The sequence below is a fragment of the Misgurnus anguillicaudatus genome, chromosome 1 (assembly GCF_027580225.2).
Source record: "Misgurnus anguillicaudatus chromosome 1, ASM2758022v2, whole genome shotgun sequence".
NCBI lineage: Eukaryota > Metazoa > Chordata > Actinopteri > Cypriniformes > Cobitidae > Misgurnus > Misgurnus anguillicaudatus.
Genome location: NC_073337.2, coordinates 12,470,602 through 12,491,658, shown reverse-complemented (window position 1 = coordinate 12,491,658; position 21,057 = coordinate 12,470,602). Strand labels below are relative to the sequence as shown.

At 36.5% G+C, this 21,057-nt stretch overlaps 2 protein-coding genes across 8 annotated transcripts in view; both read left to right on the top strand.

Moving 5' to 3' along the window:
- The first annotated feature begins 1 nt into the window (after nucleotide 1).
- Nucleotides 2–3,759, top strand: trmu (tRNA 5-methylaminomethyl-2-thiouridylate methyltransferase). Its single transcript, XM_055189656.2, has 11 exons — nucleotides 2–228; nucleotides 469–634; nucleotides 730–836; nucleotides 1,288–1,410; nucleotides 1,637–1,809; nucleotides 1,921–1,974; nucleotides 2,200–2,266; nucleotides 2,362–2,462; nucleotides 2,554–2,698; nucleotides 2,804–2,886; nucleotides 3,355–3,759. The coding sequence occupies exons 1-11, from the start codon at nucleotides 147–149 to the stop codon at nucleotides 3,502–3,504; spliced, it is 1,251 nt and encodes a 416-aa protein (XP_055045631.2). The 5' UTR covers nucleotides 2–146; the 3' UTR covers nucleotides 3,505–3,759.
- A 1,375-nt stretch (nucleotides 3,760–5,134) lies between these two features.
- The window catches only part of celsr1a (cadherin EGF LAG seven-pass G-type receptor 1a), a 124,633-nt gene continuing 108,710 nt past the window's right edge, over nucleotides 5,135–21,057 (top strand). For 6 of the 7 annotated variants that reach the window (XM_055189653.2, XM_055189651.2, XM_055189650.2 and 3 more), the window contains exon 1: nucleotides 5,135–8,868. In XM_055189653.2, coding sequence (XP_055045628.2) covers nucleotides 5,307–8,868 — 3,562 coding nt within the window. In that variant the 5' untranslated portion in view covers nucleotides 5,135–5,306. The remainder of the gene's footprint in view (nucleotides 8,869–21,057) is intronic. The other variant, XM_055189654.2, reaches the window with a different exon arrangement.

The window sequence follows — 21,057 nt, the reverse complement described above, 5'->3', positions numbered from 1 at the left end:
ATGATGCTTTCACTGGCGCTGATTTTTGTTACCGATGGGGCAATGTTTTGAAAATGACTTTAAACATGGCGACCTTCATTATAGAGGCGTGAAACTCATAATCCCATTTTTAAAAATTGTCTATTTGAATCATATCTATACGCAAAATGGGCTTAGTCAGACACGTGGTGTGTGCCATGTCTGGAGGGGTTGACAGTTCCGTCAGTGCGTTGTTACTTAAAAGAATGGGTAAGAATTCACACTCTTTCTGGTAATGAAAACGTATTACACTTTTATTCATTATAGTTTAATTGATTGCAAATCAATTGTTGTATTGATTTCAAAAAAATTTTGTATTTATTGTTAGAGATAAATTCATAAAAATGTGCACGTTTAACCCCTGATTTCTTTTAATGTTTTATTCTTCCTAAATTATGCGCGCACACGTATGTATGATAAAATAACATAATTTGTTTATCTATCTATTAGGCTATCACGTGACTGGAGTGTTCATGAAGAACTGGGATTCTCATGATGAGAAAGGAGTCTGTTCCTCAGAGACAGACTGTGAAGATGCTTATAAAGTGTGTAAGATGCTAGACATGCCTTTCCACCAGGTGTCATATGTTAAAGAATACTGGCATGAAGTGTTCAGGTAAATGTCACAATAGATTTCTGTGGACATATCATTTAATTATTAAATTAGAGCTTAATTTGTTCATTCTTTTTATTTTTCCTTGTTTTTCTAAGTAATTTACTTAAGGAATATGAGAGCGGCAGAACACCCAATCCAGACATAATGTGTAACAAACACATCAAGTTCAAGCACTTTTATCAGTATGCTGTTAACACTTTAGGTAAGTTTGAAGGGATTCAAGAACAAACTTTTCAGCTTCTGCCAAAGCTTTAGTAAAAAAAGTTAGTTTCATAAAATATTGTTCATCAACTTCAAAAGGGTCCAATTAAATATATGTGCTAGTTTATTTTGTATTTAATTCTTATGAGATTTGACGTTACCAACATTTGGGCCTGAATACAGTTTAAAATGTGTTATATTTATACATTAAACACAAATGCCAGAAAAGCAGGGTTGCACACAAATGTGTTACTTGGCCCGACTCCCTTTTCCAAAGCCTTTTTTTTTATTGTGCGCCCCACCTTTAATGCTGAACACAGCAAAATGTGTTTTTGGGACAGTTTGTACCAATTTGTAGATTATGTCTTTTATTTTTCATTTGTAGATGATGTCTTTTATTTTTTATTTGCTGTGTGTGTAATATTTCTCATCACAGTCTCATGTGGAAACAGGTGCTGACGCCATGGCGACAGGACACTATGCACGGACATCCCAAGAAGACAAGGAGGTTTTTCAACAGAAGTACGCTCCACCTCGTCGAACCCTCTTCAGAGATCGATTTGAAATCAGAAAACGTAAGCGCAACCTATGCCTCTGCTATGTGGATAACATGTAAAGATATCCTTTAGTAGTGAAACCTTGATAATTTTTTCAGTATTACATAAAAAAAATCAAAGGAAGTAGCAAAAATGAGCTCTATGTTAATATGTTACCAATATGTTATGCTCTTTTCATTAGCATTTGTGTAAATGGTGTGGTTTGTTTCAGCTTTGAGATCTTGAATCCCTTTTTGAATCTTAGCGGTACGGCTATATCAGGGAGCTGATCTCTTGAAGGACCAAACCTTCTTCCTTAGTCAGATCTCCCAGGATGCTTTGCGACGCACATTGTTCCCCTTGTCTGGACTAACCAAAGACTTTGTAAAGAAGATAGCAGCTGAGGCCGGCTTTCAGCATGTTTTAAAGAAGAAAGAGGTAATGTTGATTCATTTACATCTTCACAATCGAGGTACACGAGGCTTTTTTACTTAAAATTAAGTGGTGTTCTGATATAAATAATTAAATGTACTTTGTTTCCACCAAAAGAGCATGGGTATCTGTTTCATTGGAGAAAGAAACTTTGAGCAGTTTATCCTTGAGGTATGTGTTTGATACGCATTTCAGCCTAAAAACAACTGAAGGCACTTTTCATAAACTCATTAAAGTGTATATATTAGTGATTCATATGCAATCAAGGCACAATCTAATAATTTAAACATGAAAAATAGGTCATTTTGAAAACATTAACAACAATGCCCCTCACCGGGAAATAAATACCAAGTTCAGTCATGAAACTTATATAGATTTCCTCATAATTTTTTATAGTATTTAGAGCCCAAACCTGGAAATTATGTCTCTATTGAAGATGGAAAGATAATGGGGCAGCATAACGGTAAATATTTATATATAATGAATTATTAATTAATATTTCTTCCTCTCCTATACAAAGTCTGTGGTACATATTACTGTTTTTTTTTTTTACTTTAGGTTGGTTTACATTAACACTGGGGCAGAGGGCTAGAATAGGAGGTCAAAAAGACCCTTGGTTTGTGGTTGATAAAGACATCACAACTAGTGAGGTATTTGTGGTGAGTTACACATTTCGGATTGTTCATACTCGTGTATATTTATGTTACTATAAAAGATTGATTGATTTATAATGTGTGGAAACTCTTGCAGGGACCAACAACTAACCACCCAGCACTGTTACGAGACACATTAAAGACAGACCGCTTCCACTGGATAGCCGAAGAGCCACCTGTTGAACTTATTCGCACTCAAATGATGGAATGTCACTTCCGTTATAATAACCGGATGCCTTTAAGTGAGTTGCTTGATTTCTGTTACACGATTTATAACAACAAGCAGGATTTTGTCTTGTGTTTTGATCACGTCAGCAGTGCTAATGGCATAATCTTTCTTCTTTTAGCTCCATGCACGGTGACTTTAAATCTAGATGGGTCATTGTGGATAATTGTTAAACAGCCAATGCGAGCAATGACACCTGGTCAGGTACACCAGAAATATCTATCTATTTTTAGAAATACTACATAAAAGCACTCTTCATTGTGATTCTTTGTTAGCACTTAGCCCAGAAAAAGGCTTCCTAGCACAATTATACAATGTATAATTATATATAATTATATCTCTTTTGTAATCGCCATTATTCTCATTATTACCAATTATAATGCCGTGTTTTTATTGTATTAAAATCCTTAAGTTGAAATAAATAAAATATTTGCACTTCATAATTATGTGAAAATCTTGTGTTGTATATTTTCATATGCAGGTAGATATATTTTTCTTCATTAAATCAGTTGATCCTAACAATAATTCAATGTGTAATATCTGGTAATTATGAACAAAAATAAACTGAGATTCTGTACAGTTAGGATACTCGCATGCAATTTTAAAAGGAACATAAGGTCTGTTGTCCTGAATTCATGCCTTAATTTGTGCTATTTTGTTTACTTTTTGCAGTTTGCTGTGTTGTATAAAGGAGATGAGTGTTTAGGCAGTGGGAAGATAATCCTTCTAGGACCTACAAAATTCACTCTTCAGAAAGGTCAAAACTGCATGAACTGTACATCTAACGACACAAGTCATCATAAGCTGGAGCCAATCAGCTGAGACCCATCTGTGTCATATTGAAACACTTCCAGTGGGGAACTACTAAATAACACCAGGATCTTTACATGCATGTGCTGTTCAAAGACAAATCCAACGTCTAAGACTTTGGAGATGCACAGGCCTTGATTGTTTCTGCTGAAATACAGAAGCATTGGATGTTTTGGATTGTATACAGAAGCATTGGGTTTTTTAACTATAATTTTTATGTAATTGAAATGAAAATATATTTGTTTAATATAAGGAAAATTTTACGGATTTGTAAATGGTTTTTAATTTGTTGTAAAAAAAAATGTATTTCTGTTGTCTTTTGAAACAAAGACTGGTTTAGACAGTCAGTTGTCAGTAGAGGGCGCGCGTCCGTCATTTATGTCTTCTGAGACGCACAAAATCTGTGCGCTATATATATATCGTACTGTAATACCATTTTTAATGTATATTTAAGCACAGAATCCGTTAATGTATAATGTAGTAAAGTATAATACTAAGATAATTTAATGTAATTTAAAAAACATATGCAACATAGAATTGGCCATCTTTGCTTAGTCTCTGAATAACTTGGCTGTTCAAATGTACTTTATGGTAGTTTTATACAGATTGCATTAGTGTGCGGATTTTTACATTGTGTAGGCCTAAATCTAACGTTAGGACTTTGAGATTAGCTATGCACGTGCAAAAGACATCTGCTAAGATATTCAATAAATCCAATAAATTTTAACAAAGAAAACGTCAACGGAAAACCAAAACTAATGTAAAATAATAAATATAATAACTTTTTGGTGATAACAAGAAAGACGTGACAAAACATCCCATCCAATAGTTTTAGGCAAAAGTCAAGCCACGGTTACTGTATCCTCACTCAGACGGTTAACGAAACAAGCCTATTTCATTTTAATAAATTTTGCTTTATAACATTGGTGACTAGTTGTTAATGTAGGCTAATTATATCACTTTGGCGGAGGTTTAAATGGATATGGTAAATTTGCTAGGTTAAATATTTCTAAAGGTTAACATATCCTATGAAACGTACTGCTAATAATTTTAAATAAATTATTAAATGATAAAAATTTAAATTATAAACAGATTTACTATTTAATTATTTAAAAATGTACACAAAACATGTGCAAAAATTGAAAATTAAATTATTTTATTTAATTTTCAACGTTGATAATTCATACATATCCGAGCTGAATAATTTTGTTTTTAATACACCTAGTCCTAATGATAATTGAGATTTGATTAGGCTACTTACTAATTAAAGCGATATAGCTACGATGCGAATTATGCCAAGTAAAGACACTATAGCCTATTACCGAAACTTTTATCTTTAGATTTAACACAACAAGTTACTGTTCAAACTAAAACTGTCCTTGTATAACCAACTAACCTTCGTTCATTTTATTTTACAGGGCTCGAGTTTCTAACCGCCTCAAACCTTTCTTTGCAACAGAGTTTCATTGATCAAATAAGAACATTTTATTTTAACGCATCGATCGTTCGAAGTGTAAATGGGGTGTTAGTCGCCAAATAATGGAGAATACAGCGTTGAATAACAAAAGCCGAATTTCCATGAGAGTTATTCTTTGGTCCTAAGAGGAGGTGCACTGCAGGTTTATGTTAATGTGTGTGTATGTGTGTGCGGGGGAGAGACGCGCACGCACGGAGCCATTTTGTCCTCATTTGAAACTTAACGCGGATAATGTCACAGCTCTCCATGGATACCACTCGGATAAACCGCATTTTCTGCCGTTTATATCTACAATGAAGGATAAAAGAAGGTCGAAGCGTCGGGAGAAGGAGAGTTGATGTGTTTTTCTGGATGTTTTGTGGAGTTTCACACCATGGATCTTGTAATGTGTTGGTTATTATTGGTTCACCTTCTCATCTGCGCTCCTCTCATGGGATGTTTTGACTTACACCTCTCCGAGACTTTACATTCAGGGGCCGTTCTGGTCAATTTGTCACTGGGACCGGGTTGGACTTATACAATAGACCGGACTTTAACTTCCAAATACCTCGGGAACTTTTTAAAAGTGAACTGGAAAAACGGAGTACTCCGTTTAAATGGAGAGGTGGACTGTGCGCGCTCTCCTCAGGGTGCGCAGCCGCTTTATATTAACATCAAATCTTTAACAACTGAAGGACTAGTTAACGCACATTTTAATGTGTTCGTGCACGGGCGAAATTGCGTCTTCAAATATAAAAGGAAGGGGGCCAAACCTGATATTAACGTGGATCGCCTTTATAACTTGGGAACAACTTCCTGCTTTTCTCCAGGTAATGTACTTTTCAGTCTTGAGGAATATTTACCCGTCTTTACGCGAAACTCTGGAGATTTAGGCTATTCTTGCACTTCGGAACATCTAAATGTGTTTGTGCGTAACGGGACTTTGTTAGTAAAGGATGCGTACTGTTTGGAGAACGACTCGAGACCCTTTAAAGACACCATCCACTGTTCGTTGCACAGTTCAAACGGTTTGATCGTCACTATGCTTCTTAATTTACAATGCACAACATTGCAGACTTCATCATTACAGTATACGCAGCACGAATCAAATAAATGGAAATCAAGAATGAAACGATCTGTGAATTCAGCACCTAAGTTTCAATTGCAGAACTACCAGGTTTCCATGCCTGAGAACGAGCCGGCGGGCACGCGCGTCATCACCCTCAAAGCGACTGACAGCGACCCTGGAGACGCGGGAAAAGTAGAGTACGTCATGGAAGCGTTATTCGACAGCCGATCTAACGATTTTTTCCGAATAGACCCTCAAACCGGCAGCGTTGAGACTAAACAGCCATTGGATAGAGAAGTCAAAGACACGCACGTGTTCAAAGTCACCGCCACAGATAATGGCACCCCGCGTCGCACGGCCACGTCGCTCCTGACCATTACCGTCAGCGACATGAACGACCACGTTCCTGTCTTTGAACAGAATGAGTACAACGTAAAGATCAATGAAAACGTGCCTGTAGGTTTCGAAGTCATAACTGTGAGAGCCACTGACGGAGACGCACTATCCAATGCCAACATGTCATATACGATTGTAAATGGTGAAGGTGTGAACTCTGGCTTTGAAATAGATTCTAAGAATGGCCTGGTGAAGGTCCGAGTGCCTCCTGATAGAGAGACCATGGAGAAGTATCGCCTGATAGTTGAGGCCAATGACAATGGAAAGGACCCCGGGCCCCGCAGTGCCACTGCCATGGTGCACATAACAGTGGAAGACGAAAATGACAACACTCCTCAGTTTAGTGAGAAAAAATACATAGTTCAGGTTCCAGAGAATGTGGCAGTTAACACTGAAGTTGCCTGTGTAAAAGCTACTGACCAAGATGAGGGCAATAATGCCAAGGTTTATTACAGCATAATAAGTGGCAACGTGAGGGGTCAGTTTTTCATACACACCTCTATGGGAACCATTGATGTCATAAACCCTTTAGACTATGAAACGATCAGAGAGTATAGTTTACGCATAAAGGCCCAGGATGGAGGCAGGCCTCCTAAAATTAATGGCACAGGTTTGGTGGTTGTCCAAGTATTGGATGTGAATGACAATAGCCCCATGTTTGTAAGCACTCCTTTTCAAGCTACCGTTTTGGAGAATGTGCCTATTGGGTATTCTGTTATTCACATTCAGGCCATTGATTCTGACTCTGGTGAAAATGCTCGGTTAGATTACAGCCTGACAGACACCACTACTGATTTTCCCTTCACTATTGATAACAACACTGGCTGGATAACAGTCAGCGCTGAGCTGGACAGGGAAACCACTGAGTTTTACACGTTCAGAGTGGAAGCCAGAGACAACGGAGTTCCAGTCATGTCGTCCTCAGCCAGTGTCAGCATCACCATCCTGGATGTGAACGACAACATCCCTACGTTCACTGAAAAACTGTATTCCCTTAAAATCAACGAGGATGCTTTTGTAGGGACCAGTGTGTTAACAGTTACAGCTCTGGACCGTGATGTAAACAGTGTAGTCACTTTTCAAATTTCCAGTGGTAACACACGGAACAGGTTTGCCATCACAAGTCAAAGCGGCGGTGGGCTCATCACACTAGCATTGCCTTTGGATTACAAACAGGAACGGCAGTATGTTCTGACTGTTACCGCTTCTGATGGCACACTTTTTGACACCGCACAGGTGATCATCAATGTAACCGATGCTAACACACACAGTCCCGTGTTTCCGAGCGGCAGCTACCATCCGACCATCATGGAGAATCAACCTATTGGATCAACTGTTTTGGTGATCAACGCAACGGATGAGGACACAGGTGAGAATGCACGCATTACGTACATCATGGAGGACAATGTTCCACAGTTTAAGATAGATCCAAACACGGGAGCCATCACTACACAGATGGAGATCGACTACGAAGAACAGGCCTCCTACACATTGGCCATCACTGCCCATGATAACGGAATCCCACAAAAGTCTGATACTACGCATGTAGAGATTCTTGTATTGGATGCCAATGACAATGCTCCACAGTTTGGAAGGGACAAATATCAGGGTGCTGTGTCTGAAGATGCATCAGTATTCACCAGTGTGCTCCAGATATCCGCTTCGGACCGAGACTCAGGTTTAAATGGAAGGGTGAAATACACCTTTGTTGGTGGTGACGACGGCGAGGGAGATTTCATGATCGAGGAATATTCAGGAATTATAAGAACCAATATTAAGCTGGATAGAGAGGACAAACGAATGTATAATCTTAAGGCCTATGCAGTAGACATGGGCGAGGATCCTCTCAAAGCAGCTGTGGAGATCCAGATTTCTGTGTTGGACATAAATGACAATGCTCCTGTTTTTGAGAAGGAGAAGCTTGATATATATATCAAAGAGAATAGTCCAGTGGACTCAGTGGTGGCACGAATCACCGCCATTGATCCGGATGAAGGAACGAACGCTCAGATATTGTACCAGATTGTGGAAGGAAACATTCCTGAGGTCTTTGACTTGGATATGTTAACTGGAGACCTAAAAGCGCTTGTGGATCTGGACTATGAGACGAAAAATAATTATGTTTTAGGAGTACAAGCCACATCTGCTCCTCTGGTCAGCACGGCAACCGTCAACATTTATCTGCTTGATGTCAACGATAACGCTCCTGTCTTGCAGAATTTTGAGATTATCTTCAATAATTATATCACAAATAAATCCAACAGCTTCCCATCTGGGATTATAGGAAAGGTGCCTGCCTATGACCCAGATGTGTCAGATAATCTCAATTATAGTTTCATTGAAGGAAATGACCTGGGTTTGCTCATTCTAAACCCGGAAACTGGAGAGCTGAAACTCAGCAAAGATCTGGATAACAACCGACCTCTGGAGGCCACCATGAAAGTTTCTGTCACGGGTGAGTAAATGTGTCATTGAGTCTTTCGAATTGGCCATTGTTTCCTGTGATGTGAGATTGTACAAAGCAGAGAGTTTATCAGGATGAAAAGGAAAGAAGCTGATCTCAGTTTGTTACAAATGTGCAGCCAGACATTCATATTTTTTATGTACACATGTCAAAACGTTTGGCTGTTAGAGTTGATAGAGCGGTTTCTCTGAAGTGCTTCGTGATCTCAGCTGGTTTGCTGGAGGCTAAATTCGATCCTGTTTTTCTGCTTATGAGCTGTTTGTTGTAAATGTTGTGGAGGGCAAGGATTATTGGTGTGTGAGAATGAGGTTTCGGCTCACTTTCACAGTCATATTTGATTTCTGTTTTGTCAAAATGCCTGCCAGTATTTTGTTATAACATGTTGGATATGTGAAACACAGTATATTGTTTTATTTAGTGGTGCATCTTACATTATGATTATTGATTTTGTCAAAAACGTTTTACAGATGTTTCTTAGATTTTTTCACGTTTATTTTATGGATAACTGCTCACAGACAGACCATTTAACTGACCTGTAAATTCACTATGGTAAATTATTCCCTAAAAAAAGACTTAAATACATAAAAATACGTAAAAAAAAACCATTTTAAAATATCTGTATTTAGGCAATTTACAGACACTTTTATCCAAAGCTAGTTACAGAAGTGGTACAATCCAATGAGACAATGGGATATAGTACAAAGTTTCAGTAATTATTATAGACATACTTTACTTATATGTAAGTGCATTTTTTGGCTAATGATAAATCAAAAAATGGCTTACATATCATTCTTCTGCTAGTTAGCTGGTGGTGAAATGACTTTTTTTATATATTTTCTGCCTTTTGTGAAGTTGTGTACTGATTGTTGCAGTAATATATCATAAGAGTATTTATCTAGCAGTTAGCTGCTCACTAGATGTGCTGCATAAAATTTTTGTCTGAATGAACATGAAAAACCTTAATTATCCAAGGGGAAGGTCCCTGAAGTGACGTTTGTCCTACGACAACTTGCAGTGTTGTAATTAACCTTATTTGCACAGCAAATTGGTCCCAGATAATTTCCGTAAAATTGACAGGGAGCCCCAGGGCTGGGATGATTCGAACTAATAATACCTGTCTGAAATCGATTCTGAATCGCAAAGTTGATGTTCGCACAGCTCTTTCATGTATTATGGCTTTTCATAATCATTCTAAAATCACTGAGTTTGAGTCGTTTATTACATGCATTTGGAAAATCAACACCTGGCAAACATAATCTTTATAAATATTTTTTATTATCATGAAAATACTAGAAAAGGTTTAAAAAACAGCTAAATAAATATGCTTTTAGGCATTTCCTGAAGCAAGCTGTGTGTGTAAATGGTACTTTTTTAGTTTCTGCACAAGTGGCCCATCTGACTTTTTGTTGTAGTGGCATTTCACCATAATTCATTGAGAATCATAGCAAGCAGAATGGCACGATTAAAGGGATAGTTCACCCAAAAATGAAAATTCTGTCATCATTTACTCACTCTCATGTTGTTACAAACCCCAATACATTTCTTTGTTCTGATGAACACGAAGGAAGAGATTTTGAGAAATGTTTGTAACTAAACCATCCGTGGACCCTATTCACTTCCATAGTAGGAAAAAAGAATACTAAGTAAATTGGGTCCACAAACAGTTTTGTTACAAACATTTCATGTTACAAAATATCTTCCTTTGTGTTCATCAGATTTATACATGTTTTAAACAACATGGGAGTGAGCAAAAATGAAGACAGAATGTTCATTTTTGGATGAACAATCCCTTTAATTGTCGCAGCCCTAGAGCCTTCAGTGTGAACACAAACACATCCTGTAATTGTTCTGGATCGCTCACGTAAAGGGGACCTAGTAACTTTGCTGTAACATTACGGAAAGCATTCTGCATTACAGAAGTTAGGGGCGTGCCCCTTAAGAAGTTATAGTTCAGCTCTTTGACATGGGGGGAATTAAACCAATATTAACATTCACGATGAGAAATGTCTGCAAACAGGATTGAAACAGTGATCTAGGAGCTCTTTACTGTCCGAGCTAAAACAGTCATCATTCACTAGCATAATACACCAGCGCGTCATGTTATGATCTTATTATAAATAGGGCTGGGCAAAAAAAAAAAAAAGATTTATCTTTTTTTATGTGGTCGATTCAAAATCGATTCTCAAAGACCACGAATCTTTTTTTCCAAATATATTTCCGCAAACATTGAACGTAAGATTAACGTTAATCTAATTACTTGTCTTCTCCACTCGACTGTTCTGACTTTTTTCAGCATACATTTTTCATCTTGCATCAAAATGGTATTGTATTTAACATGATTGTATGCATTTGAAAATTAGAGATGGGTTCTGTTTTAAAGGTGCAGTGTGTAATTTTTAGAAGGACCACTTGACAGAAATGCAAAAAAATAGACAAAACTATTTTATCAGGGATGTATAAAGACCTTTTTATAATGAACCGTTATGTTTTTATTACCTTAGAATGATATATTTTTATCTACATACACAGAGGGTCGCCATTTTGTGCCGCCATGTTTCTACAGAAGCCCTTAACGGACAAACTTTTTTTACTAAGTTGTCTCCATCAATTGCATGTTTTTCCGGTGTCGGCTACCGTAGCTTTTCTATGCATTTCAAAAGCAAGGGGGGAGCAGTGGACTGAGCCGTTGGTTGCAATTCGCAACCTCACCACTGGATGCCGCTAAAATTTACACACTGCACCTTTAATGTACCCAAGTGTACCTAAAATACAAGAGTTTAATACAAGTTTGTGGCTCTTAATTTATTTTTATTGATTACCCATGTAAACTTATGTTCACTGTTCTTTTTCATATAGTATTTGTATTAAATCTATATTTTCAATGAGTTGAATAGAGTATAAAAATCCATCCGAGAATCGGAATCGAATTCGAGAATTGAAATCGAACCAAATTGAATGCTTGGGAATCGAAACCGAATCGATCTGGAATAGGGATGCATAGCGATTAATTGCGATTAATCTATAGCAGAATAAAAGTTTTGGTTTACATCATATATGTGTTTTAACTGTGTATAATAACTTTGTATAAATAAATGCACACAAACACATGTATATATTTAAGAAAAGTTTACATGTGTATATACATTTGTATATTTATGTATCATTTAGATGATACATATAAATATATATATTAATCGCTATGCATCCCTAATCTGGAACATCTGAATCAATACCCAGCCCTAATTATAAACAAAGATGCACTCGCATGGTTTCAGACGCTGCGGAAAAACTTTCCAAGTGCAGGACTTTAAATACGTTACGTGTCTTTATGGGATCTATTTGGAATGTGTGTGAATGAGAAAATAAGTATTAAAAAATTCCCTGCTGGTGTTTGGTACTTTTGATAATAATCATACCTTTACATCACAAATAGTTAGACCCTTATTTAGACCCGCCAAAATGTGTTCCTGAACTAAAATCGTTCCCAGTTCTTGCATTCCAAACTCGACAAAAAGCATGTAGTTCCGGTAAATAGTTCCGGCAGTACAAAAGCCCTTTACGCCATCTTTGTGATGAACCCTTTAAGCACCTTAATATTTATTTTAAGTTTATTAAGTGTGTACTGCCAGCATCATCAAATATCATCAGTTTCTCAAAACACACATTACTCTTTCTCTCTGTCCTCTCTTTGTCTGATCTCCCATCAGCATTTTCCTCTTCCTGCTCATTTGCAACTCGCAATTCAAATACATCCCACAGAATAAAGCTCTGTTGTCTGTACTTTGTGGCTTTACGGCTGTGTCTTTGTTGGCGTGATTGCCGCTCCTCATCTGTATGTGCATGCTCACAGTCATTGTTGGGGTCGTAATGACCAGCATTTATGCAACGTTCGCTCATTCATGACAAAGACACATCGGTGTCCATCGGCATAGCTGTTCCCACCCTCTTTTACCTCTCAGTTCCACCCAGGACTCTCTCTCTCTGTCCTCTAATAAACACATGTATTTTATTCTTTAACAGACCCACATGTCATATGTTAGGTAACCATTAACACTAGTTATGTGACCTTTTAACCTTCAGTCCAGGGTAAGGGAAACAGCCCTAAAGGGACCATTAAGGTGAATTTTAACAACCAATTGTGCCATATAAGTCAATTTTGTGCTTTTACCTGATTACAAAGATGTCAGATTTAGTCGTCTTTTGTCCATCGAAAAAGTTAAAAGAAGCCAAAAATATCTTACTTTTCTTTACATTGTTATCTTTCACTTTTAAACAGGTGTTGATTCTTTTGACTGAGCTTTAATTGTTTAACTACTTGGGACTCACAAGAACTCCCCAAGATGGCCCTGATAAAAGCAAGTTAACATTCTAGTCAAAACAAGGGCCATTCTACCCTAAACCAACACTGGTGTGTACCGCAAATACACCGAGGTGAGGACTGTGTTTAAGTAGTAACTTAATCTGTCTTATCTGTGTCAGTTAACATTCAACAAGCCTTTTCCTCACATGATGGGTGTCCTCCATAAAATGCTGGAGCTTTTTTAGCCTTTGTGCTTTGTTTCACTTGATCAATACGGGTGATAAGACATCTGTCGATACTCGAACCCTCAAGAAAGATGGAGCCAGCTTTCATTTACACTGGTAAAATAGATTTTTCCAGCTTTGTTTGATGTCTTCGTCTGATTCATGTTAAATATGAAGAAAAGACGGTCTGTAAATCATCACTTCTAGCTGGTTTGTTCCCCTGCAGTTGATGAGTCAAGCTTGCTGATACATGCAGACTTTTTAGTGGGGCGAGCTTCTGCCCGTGGGCCACCGTGTCTCATGTAGTTGACTATATAGCCCACTCAATACTACGGGACTCACATACCTGGACTTTGTTACATTTCATTACCAAACTCTTTGAACTTGGGAAAGACTTAGCTTCATACCCCATAAAATAGATTTAGAGGTCACGTGAAGTTTGTAGACTGATGACACACAATTACACACTGCCATAAAGATGTTTACGGTCACTTACTCATTCTTTATTTAAATAATCTACATTGTAAAATAATAGTAAACTCATCAAACTATAAAATAACACAAATGAAACTATGGGAATTATTTTAAAAGTAATTGCCTATAATTTTTGAAAATGTCCTCTTGGCATTTTATTAACCAGATTATTAAGATCTCACCCTAGGATGAGTATTGAAGTCTGAGTCTTCAATATTTGGTCCATGTATTTTAAATACATTAAACATTGTTTATAAAAATGGTAACACTTTACAGTAAGGTTGTATTTGTTAACATTAGTAATGCATTAGCTAACATGAATTAGCAATGAGTGATTTGGTTAATTATGTTAATGCCAATAACAATTGTTTATGTTAGTTCATTGTGTATTAACTAGGGCGGTCAAAAGAATAATATAATTGCATATAATTGCATGCAAAATAAAAGTTTGTGTTTGCATAATATATATGTGTATGTGTGTGTGTATTTTTTGTAATCATTATGTACATATAAACACACACATACATGTATAAATGGAAGATTTTTTTATTTATGTATTTTTTTATATATCATTTAAGATATATTCAAATCTAAATAAAAAATATATACACATGTAAGTATTTCTTACTATATACATGCATGTATGTATGTTTACATATACAAACATAGTGCACACACATATTTTATGAAAAAACGTTTATTTTGTATGCAATTAATTGCGATTAATCTTTTAACAGCCCTAGTATTAAAGGTTAATTGTCTAATAAATTGTGACGATTATGGCGATTTATTGCCTGTTTTAGGGCTTTGACGTTTAATTCTCATAGATTTTTTTGTTTGTTCATGAAATAATTTTCACACTGTTGTGATTATTTAAATTAAATATTTTGCAAGGTTTACCTGGAAGTAAATTTTAATACACATAACACATATTTAAAAGTAATATTTTAATGCATATGTCTTTCAAAAACTGAAAAAAAAATCCCTAAATTTGAAATTGCTGTTTTGGCAATTCATACTGCTTATCAAAGTTTTGCCGCATTATTTTAAATGCTGTTTTCATTGTATTAAATGGCTTTGCAATGTATCGCTTTACACTGTCATGCTACGTACACACCCAACACGGGGCATTGCGTTACTCGCTCTAGATTACTTGCGGGATTTAACTTCGTGTCATACAGTCTGAGCCGATGGTGTAGTGGGCAGCGCTCTGACATATGGTGCAAACGCACTTCCGGCGACCCGAGTTCGAATCCTTTGCCGATCCCATATAATTGCGGTCCTTTGCCGATCCCATACCCCTCTCTCCACCCTCTACTTTCCTGTCGTCTCTAAAAATCTACTGTCTATCAATAAAAAGGCAAAATGGCCCCAAAAAATAATTATAAAAAAAAAAAAAAAAAAAAAACACTTCGTGTCATACAAATTGTTCGCTTGAGTTGAACATTTTCAACTTGGGTGAAGACGCGTTTGAGGCCAATAGTGCATGTTTTCGCAGCAAACGCGCCAGCCATATCGCGTCATTCGCATCGTGCCACGCGAGGACGCATCTTATCACGTCTTTGCACTGACTTTGTATGTAATCTACTCGCGCAAATCGTTGAACTCGTGTCTGGTGTGAACCCACAGTCAGTCAAGGAGCGCCATTAGATACAGTCTCTGCAGTTCCCCCTTGTGTTTTTTAGAGAGATATGCGATCATTGCGGTGATCTGAAATCATTGTGATTTTTAAAAAATGCATTAGTATATGCTAAAATTAACATAATCTAAGATTCATAAAAGCTGTAGAAGTATTGTCCATTGTCAGTTAATGTTAGCTAATACATTTTGAGTAATTAAATCTCCACCAGCACTACATTGTATAATTTAATATGTTTTGTTTAATTCAAAAATTAAGTTTTAGAATGTTTTATGTCATGATTTTTCTTTGGGGGTGCACGTAAGGATGGACCATATACAATGGGGGCCGCATGCCGAAAAGTTTGAGAACCACTGCATTAAGTGATGTTAACAAGCACAAGCTTATTCTATAGTGTTACCAGAAAAAAAATATATCTTGACGCAATTATATTTTTCTCAATATATTTTTAGCTAATTAAAAATAAAAACCTAATATAAAAGATCCTTCAGATCTAAAGGTTTTTAAGTCATGAATGGAGTGGCCCCAAACATGCAACGGTTGTGTACTGCATATCCTGTAAATAAAAACTAAATTTTCAGACTGTGTTGAGAAAAAAAAGCCTTGACTCCCCTACTGATAAATTTAATCACAATATATAACGAATAAGCATGTGAGAGAAGGTAATGTGTAGAAAATCTGTTAACGATTGCTGTTCAGATCCTGCACATGTTTGCAAAGCTTTCTGCTGAATTTCACATCTGTGAGTTTCCTTCAGGGCTGCCTTGAGTGGATCTCATTTGAAATCATTTGTAACTAATTATGAATATGACATTTACATGAAACACTCTGCTCTAAGGAAATCCCCTTACTAGTTGAGCTATATCTTAGGTCTGCGAGTATGCGTGTTTCATGCATGTAACTGTGTGTTGTGTGAGTAGACGGGTCAGGGGTGTAAAGTTGCCCGGCTGTGCTCTCAGATCTGCTGTTTGACATGTACACAGCAGCTGTAAGGGAGACACAGGCTTGAATCACTCCTAAACTGCCCAGAGCGCTCCATTCACTGTCCCCTGTCATCTAGATGTCATTAACAGAGAATCTCCACTCCAGGTGTTACTATCCTTCTACTTTGTCTACACATGACCCCGTGACCTCTGACATCACCAACATGCTCTGGTTGTCAGACATACTTTGTTTAAAGTAGACTACTAGGCTTAAACTTAAACGAAATTTATAGAGAGCATTGCTATGTGGCTACTATATTTCAAGTGTGATTTAATTTTTAAAGGGAGAGTTGAAAGAATTTACATTTTTGGGTGAACTATCCCTTTAAGGTTTGTTCAATATGCAGAATAGTAATAATGTTGCCTTGGCAGGCACCACCAAATAGTTACTGTTTTGCTGGGGATGTTGTATAGACATAACATTAGGACTCAAGGTCTTGGTAGTTTAAACAAATTCGGTTTTGTCAGTCTAGCCTAATTACAACACAGTCAGTGGAATGTGTTTTTGCAAAAACTTACATAAAAAAGTTCAGATGCTTTTTCATTGGCTAATTTTATCTTCTGGTGGTGCTATATCTGTCATTTAGAAACAGTTATTAGATTACTGAAGCACACTGTCTTCACTGTTCTCTTACCAGTCTTGGTGCAGCTACATCATCATAACAGGCAAATGGCCTGTACTCTATCTGTGATACTAGCAATTTTGGTTAACCACAGGTTAGGATTTCTTTAGGATATGTTTGCATGCTCTAAAGACACAAATCTCCAAAGGATAAGGTTTAACACTAAAAGAGATGAAGATCAGACATCCTCCTCTTTACATTCCTGTGCTCTGAGAGCAGAATGCAGTCCGAGAGCAGGAAACCTGAACATTAATTAAGCTGAAATAACAGTGTGTGCTCCCTGTATCTCTGTTAAATGAGCGGGAAAGGAATTTGATTCATGTTTAATCTTGCACACTCATTTGAAGGTGGAGAGAGAAGAGAGAGACAGTGATGAATTTACGAAACAGTGCCAAGAGGGACAAAAAAGATACAATAAATCTCAAACTTTGGGTCATTCTAGGGTAGTTTACACAGAAATATGACTCTGCATTGTGTTTTAAGAAGTGTATTTGTAGTCGTAATATATAGTGGGTGCTGGGATTTTTTGTTTTGTTTACTTTGATATAGCTGTATTTTTTTAAGGAATGGTAAATCTATTATGACTTTTGATTCTAAGTGGATTAGAAATAAATTATATGAAATATATTCGAATAATTAAAAAAATAGTAATTTTGGGGTACAGCATCTGTGACATTGATTTCCAAAAAAAAATTCATTCAATTTTCAATTTTGAAAAGCATAAGAACAAAATGTATGTCCGCGATCTGTCATTGTGCTAATATTGCTAATAGAAACTGTCAACAAACACTTCCCCATCCGATAATGCACTGCGCAGCTGACTACGGCAGCTGATTTAGTCCAAAATGCACAGTACTTTTGCAGTTAGGTCGTTTAGATCTCGGATCGTGTTCTTACCTCAAACGAACTGCTCGGTGGTCTCTGTCCGTATACCTTTATGTGTTGCCATGGGACTATAGTCTGATTGAATTGCTGTGTTTGCACAAACAAATAATATTTATACTGATGTTATGACAATGTTAACCTAGTAAGATCTGCATGATACGCATCTGTTCCTATCAATATCATCCACCTACAACACTAGTCACACTTCAAAAGAAACAAATCAAACACTTAATACTTTAAATACTAACTTTCGTTTTCGTTTTTAAAGCCTGCAAAACTCATTGCTTTATACTTCCATAATAAGTGCAAACATCTTTTTTTGTCTGTTGTGTGCTATTTAACAGCATGTGTTTTGGATAACACTTTACACTAAGGTTTCATTTGTTACCATTAACTAACAATAAACAATACTTCTACAACATTTTACTTAGTTACATCTGTTAATATTAGTTAATGCACAATAAACTGAAATGGACAAATAATGTAAAATTTTGTTGACATTATCTAAAAGTAACGAAGATTAATAAATGCTGTTAAAATTTAGTTCTTGTTTATGTTAACTACATTAACTAGTGATAGAGAATAGAACCTTATAGTAAAGTCTTACTTTTGTTATGCATTGAATTCAGGCCATTCTTTTAATTGAGATTGTACATTAAAAGATTGAGATGGGATTTTCCTATACAGTAAATCTTATGAATTTGTGCCCATACCTTGTCCGGCACAGTGTAGGCAATCTTGGAACATAAATTACAGGCATTTTTCAAGAATTGCCTTCTGGGTTCTGAAGGGCTCGTCTGGAAATGGCATCTCCCTTAGGCAACCCTACTAAGATCTGAAAGACCCTTGGCTTTACCTGTAGTTTGAAGAAATGTCAAAGATGTTTGATGGTGTTTTGAAGTCCTTTGCATTAAACTGTAGATTTTGACTTAAGAGTAACACTAATATAGTAATTCTAATAGATCTTATGAAAATATGATACACATGCTTGTTTGATAGCGCTCTGAATCTATGACTTATAACTGTGAATATAGCTGTGATTGTTTTTTAGTCAGTACTTCACTTATAAATCCTATGTATTTTTCATCCTACATATGTATTTTTTTCCTATTGACTCTATAGAAATTTGACTGTATTAGTTTGTATTTAATGTAAAGATGCTTTGCTACACTGCAAAATTGAGAAAAGTGCTATAGAAATGCATTTGAGTAACTTTGACTATGCCAAAAATGAATAGTCATCACACAATCTTACAAACAACTTCCTCAACAGAAATCCGAAGCGCTCTTAAAGTGACAGGAAATCCCCCAAAGCATTTTTATTGAATGGCGAAATGTAGATTTTATAAGCCTCTTTAAGTGGACCTGCAAACTCTCACCCAGGATTAAATAACATTTTTTTAATAGTTTTGCTAGTTAGACTTTCTAACAGGTCAGGTTGTTTTGAAGGTGCATTTTAAACCAACTCGACCTGACCCGTGAGCTCACGTAAAGTTCAATTCCTAGGGCTTAGATTTTGTCCCACAGATCATACTCTCCGGCTAGAAGTCGGAAGGGGAACCTGTTCATGTGTAACCAAACACACTTTTCGCTCTTTCCCGACCCTGTTCTGCCGCACATGAAAGACATCTTTGTCCCTAACACTAAGAGGTTGGAAAAGCATCTGTTTCAGCCAACGGCCAAAAAGTGTGACATTACATGTGTTCAGTAGTGACCGACCGACTCAGTCAGATTTGGAGAAATATTCTCTCAAACCCATCTATGCATAACAACAGTTAGGGATTATGGGACAATTAAAATCTTCTAATTTAGATTAGCCTTACAACAACTTGTCTGATTTATTTAGCATGCATGAACTAGCATCCTTTTCTACGATAGCTGGCCTGTAATTCAATAGTGTTGTTAATACTAATGTATGACAATGCCACTATTAAATAGAGGAAAGTATTTGATTTCAAAACTTTGCATCTTGGCTGCTCTATTTTAAAGTCTGAAAGACATGAGCGAAGAAAGACACAGAGAAATGCAATACTTGGGCTGCCATCCAATACTTATTAAGCCGTGTATTGTGGATAATATTACATCAATTCTGATAAAGACAAAGAATTTTTATTATGGCTAAGTAAGCTGCAAAGAATTTGTCTTAGTGGTTTAGTTAAACAACATGGCTTTTGTTGAGAAATAACTAAGATTTAAAATTGTACGTCTGTTTATTTCGACCCTTAGGGGAGATTCCATATTTAATTTTGGGCAAATTAAAATGAGATTAAAAATTAACGGCTTAGAGTCTGTTGTATGGGTATCATTCATGAATCAGGAGTTTAATACATTTCATTTTAAATTGTCTATATTATGTAAATTGGTTACAGAATGCATTCGAATGGTTTAAACATGATGTGCAAAGACATTTGAGGAGCTCAGACGCAAAAGCTGCTAAATGCCACCTCCATCAAATATGATATGGTATTAACTGAATGCTCTCGGCATGTGTTAGGCTATACGTTTATCAAATACTTTCCCTTAAAATCCTTAATTCCAGCTTTGGGCCATTCAGAAATACCTTTTTTGCAGAATTAATGAATGTAATATTGATTTAAAAAATGCTTCTTTTTTTAAGAAATCATATCAGATGCACATAGAGGTTTTTGCATCCTTATTTATATTTTATGAATGTTACTTAGATTTCTACTGTTCTGACGTCTTAGATCACATAATGTTTGCACAATATATCGTTTTTTGGACTAATACAATGCTTTTAACATAAGACAGAGTCTTTCATCAAGTGTGTTGTTTTACCTGACCAAGGTCCATAGGACAACATTGTAATGTCAGAGAAAATTTAAGTTAAAGTTAACCAGTCTTGAGAGGGCTTCAGGGTATTGTCGCAATTTAGTCTTAGTTTTAAATGTACTTTGTACTTTTCGAACCTTCGGGCTAAGCTTAGCAAACATATTTACTAAATTTGTCTTGTCGTTTAGAGAAGGTGTCAAGGCACTGTTTTAGAAATGCCAACACCTCCTACAAGGGGGGATGGTTTCACCTCCCCCTGATTA

Coding starts and splice junctions, on each gene's coding strand:
- trmu (XM_055189656.2), top strand. CDS start 147: ATGGGCTTAGTCAGACACGTGGTGTGTGCCATGTCTGGAGGGGTTGAC. Junction 1,810..1,920: donor ATGTTTTAAAGAAGAAAGAG/GTAATGTTGATT, acceptor TTCCACCAAAAG/AGCATGGGTATCTGTTTCAT. Junction 1,975..2,199: donor TTGAGCAGTTTATCCTTGAG/GTATGTGTTTGA, acceptor AATTTTTTATAG/TATTTAGAGCCCAAACCTGG.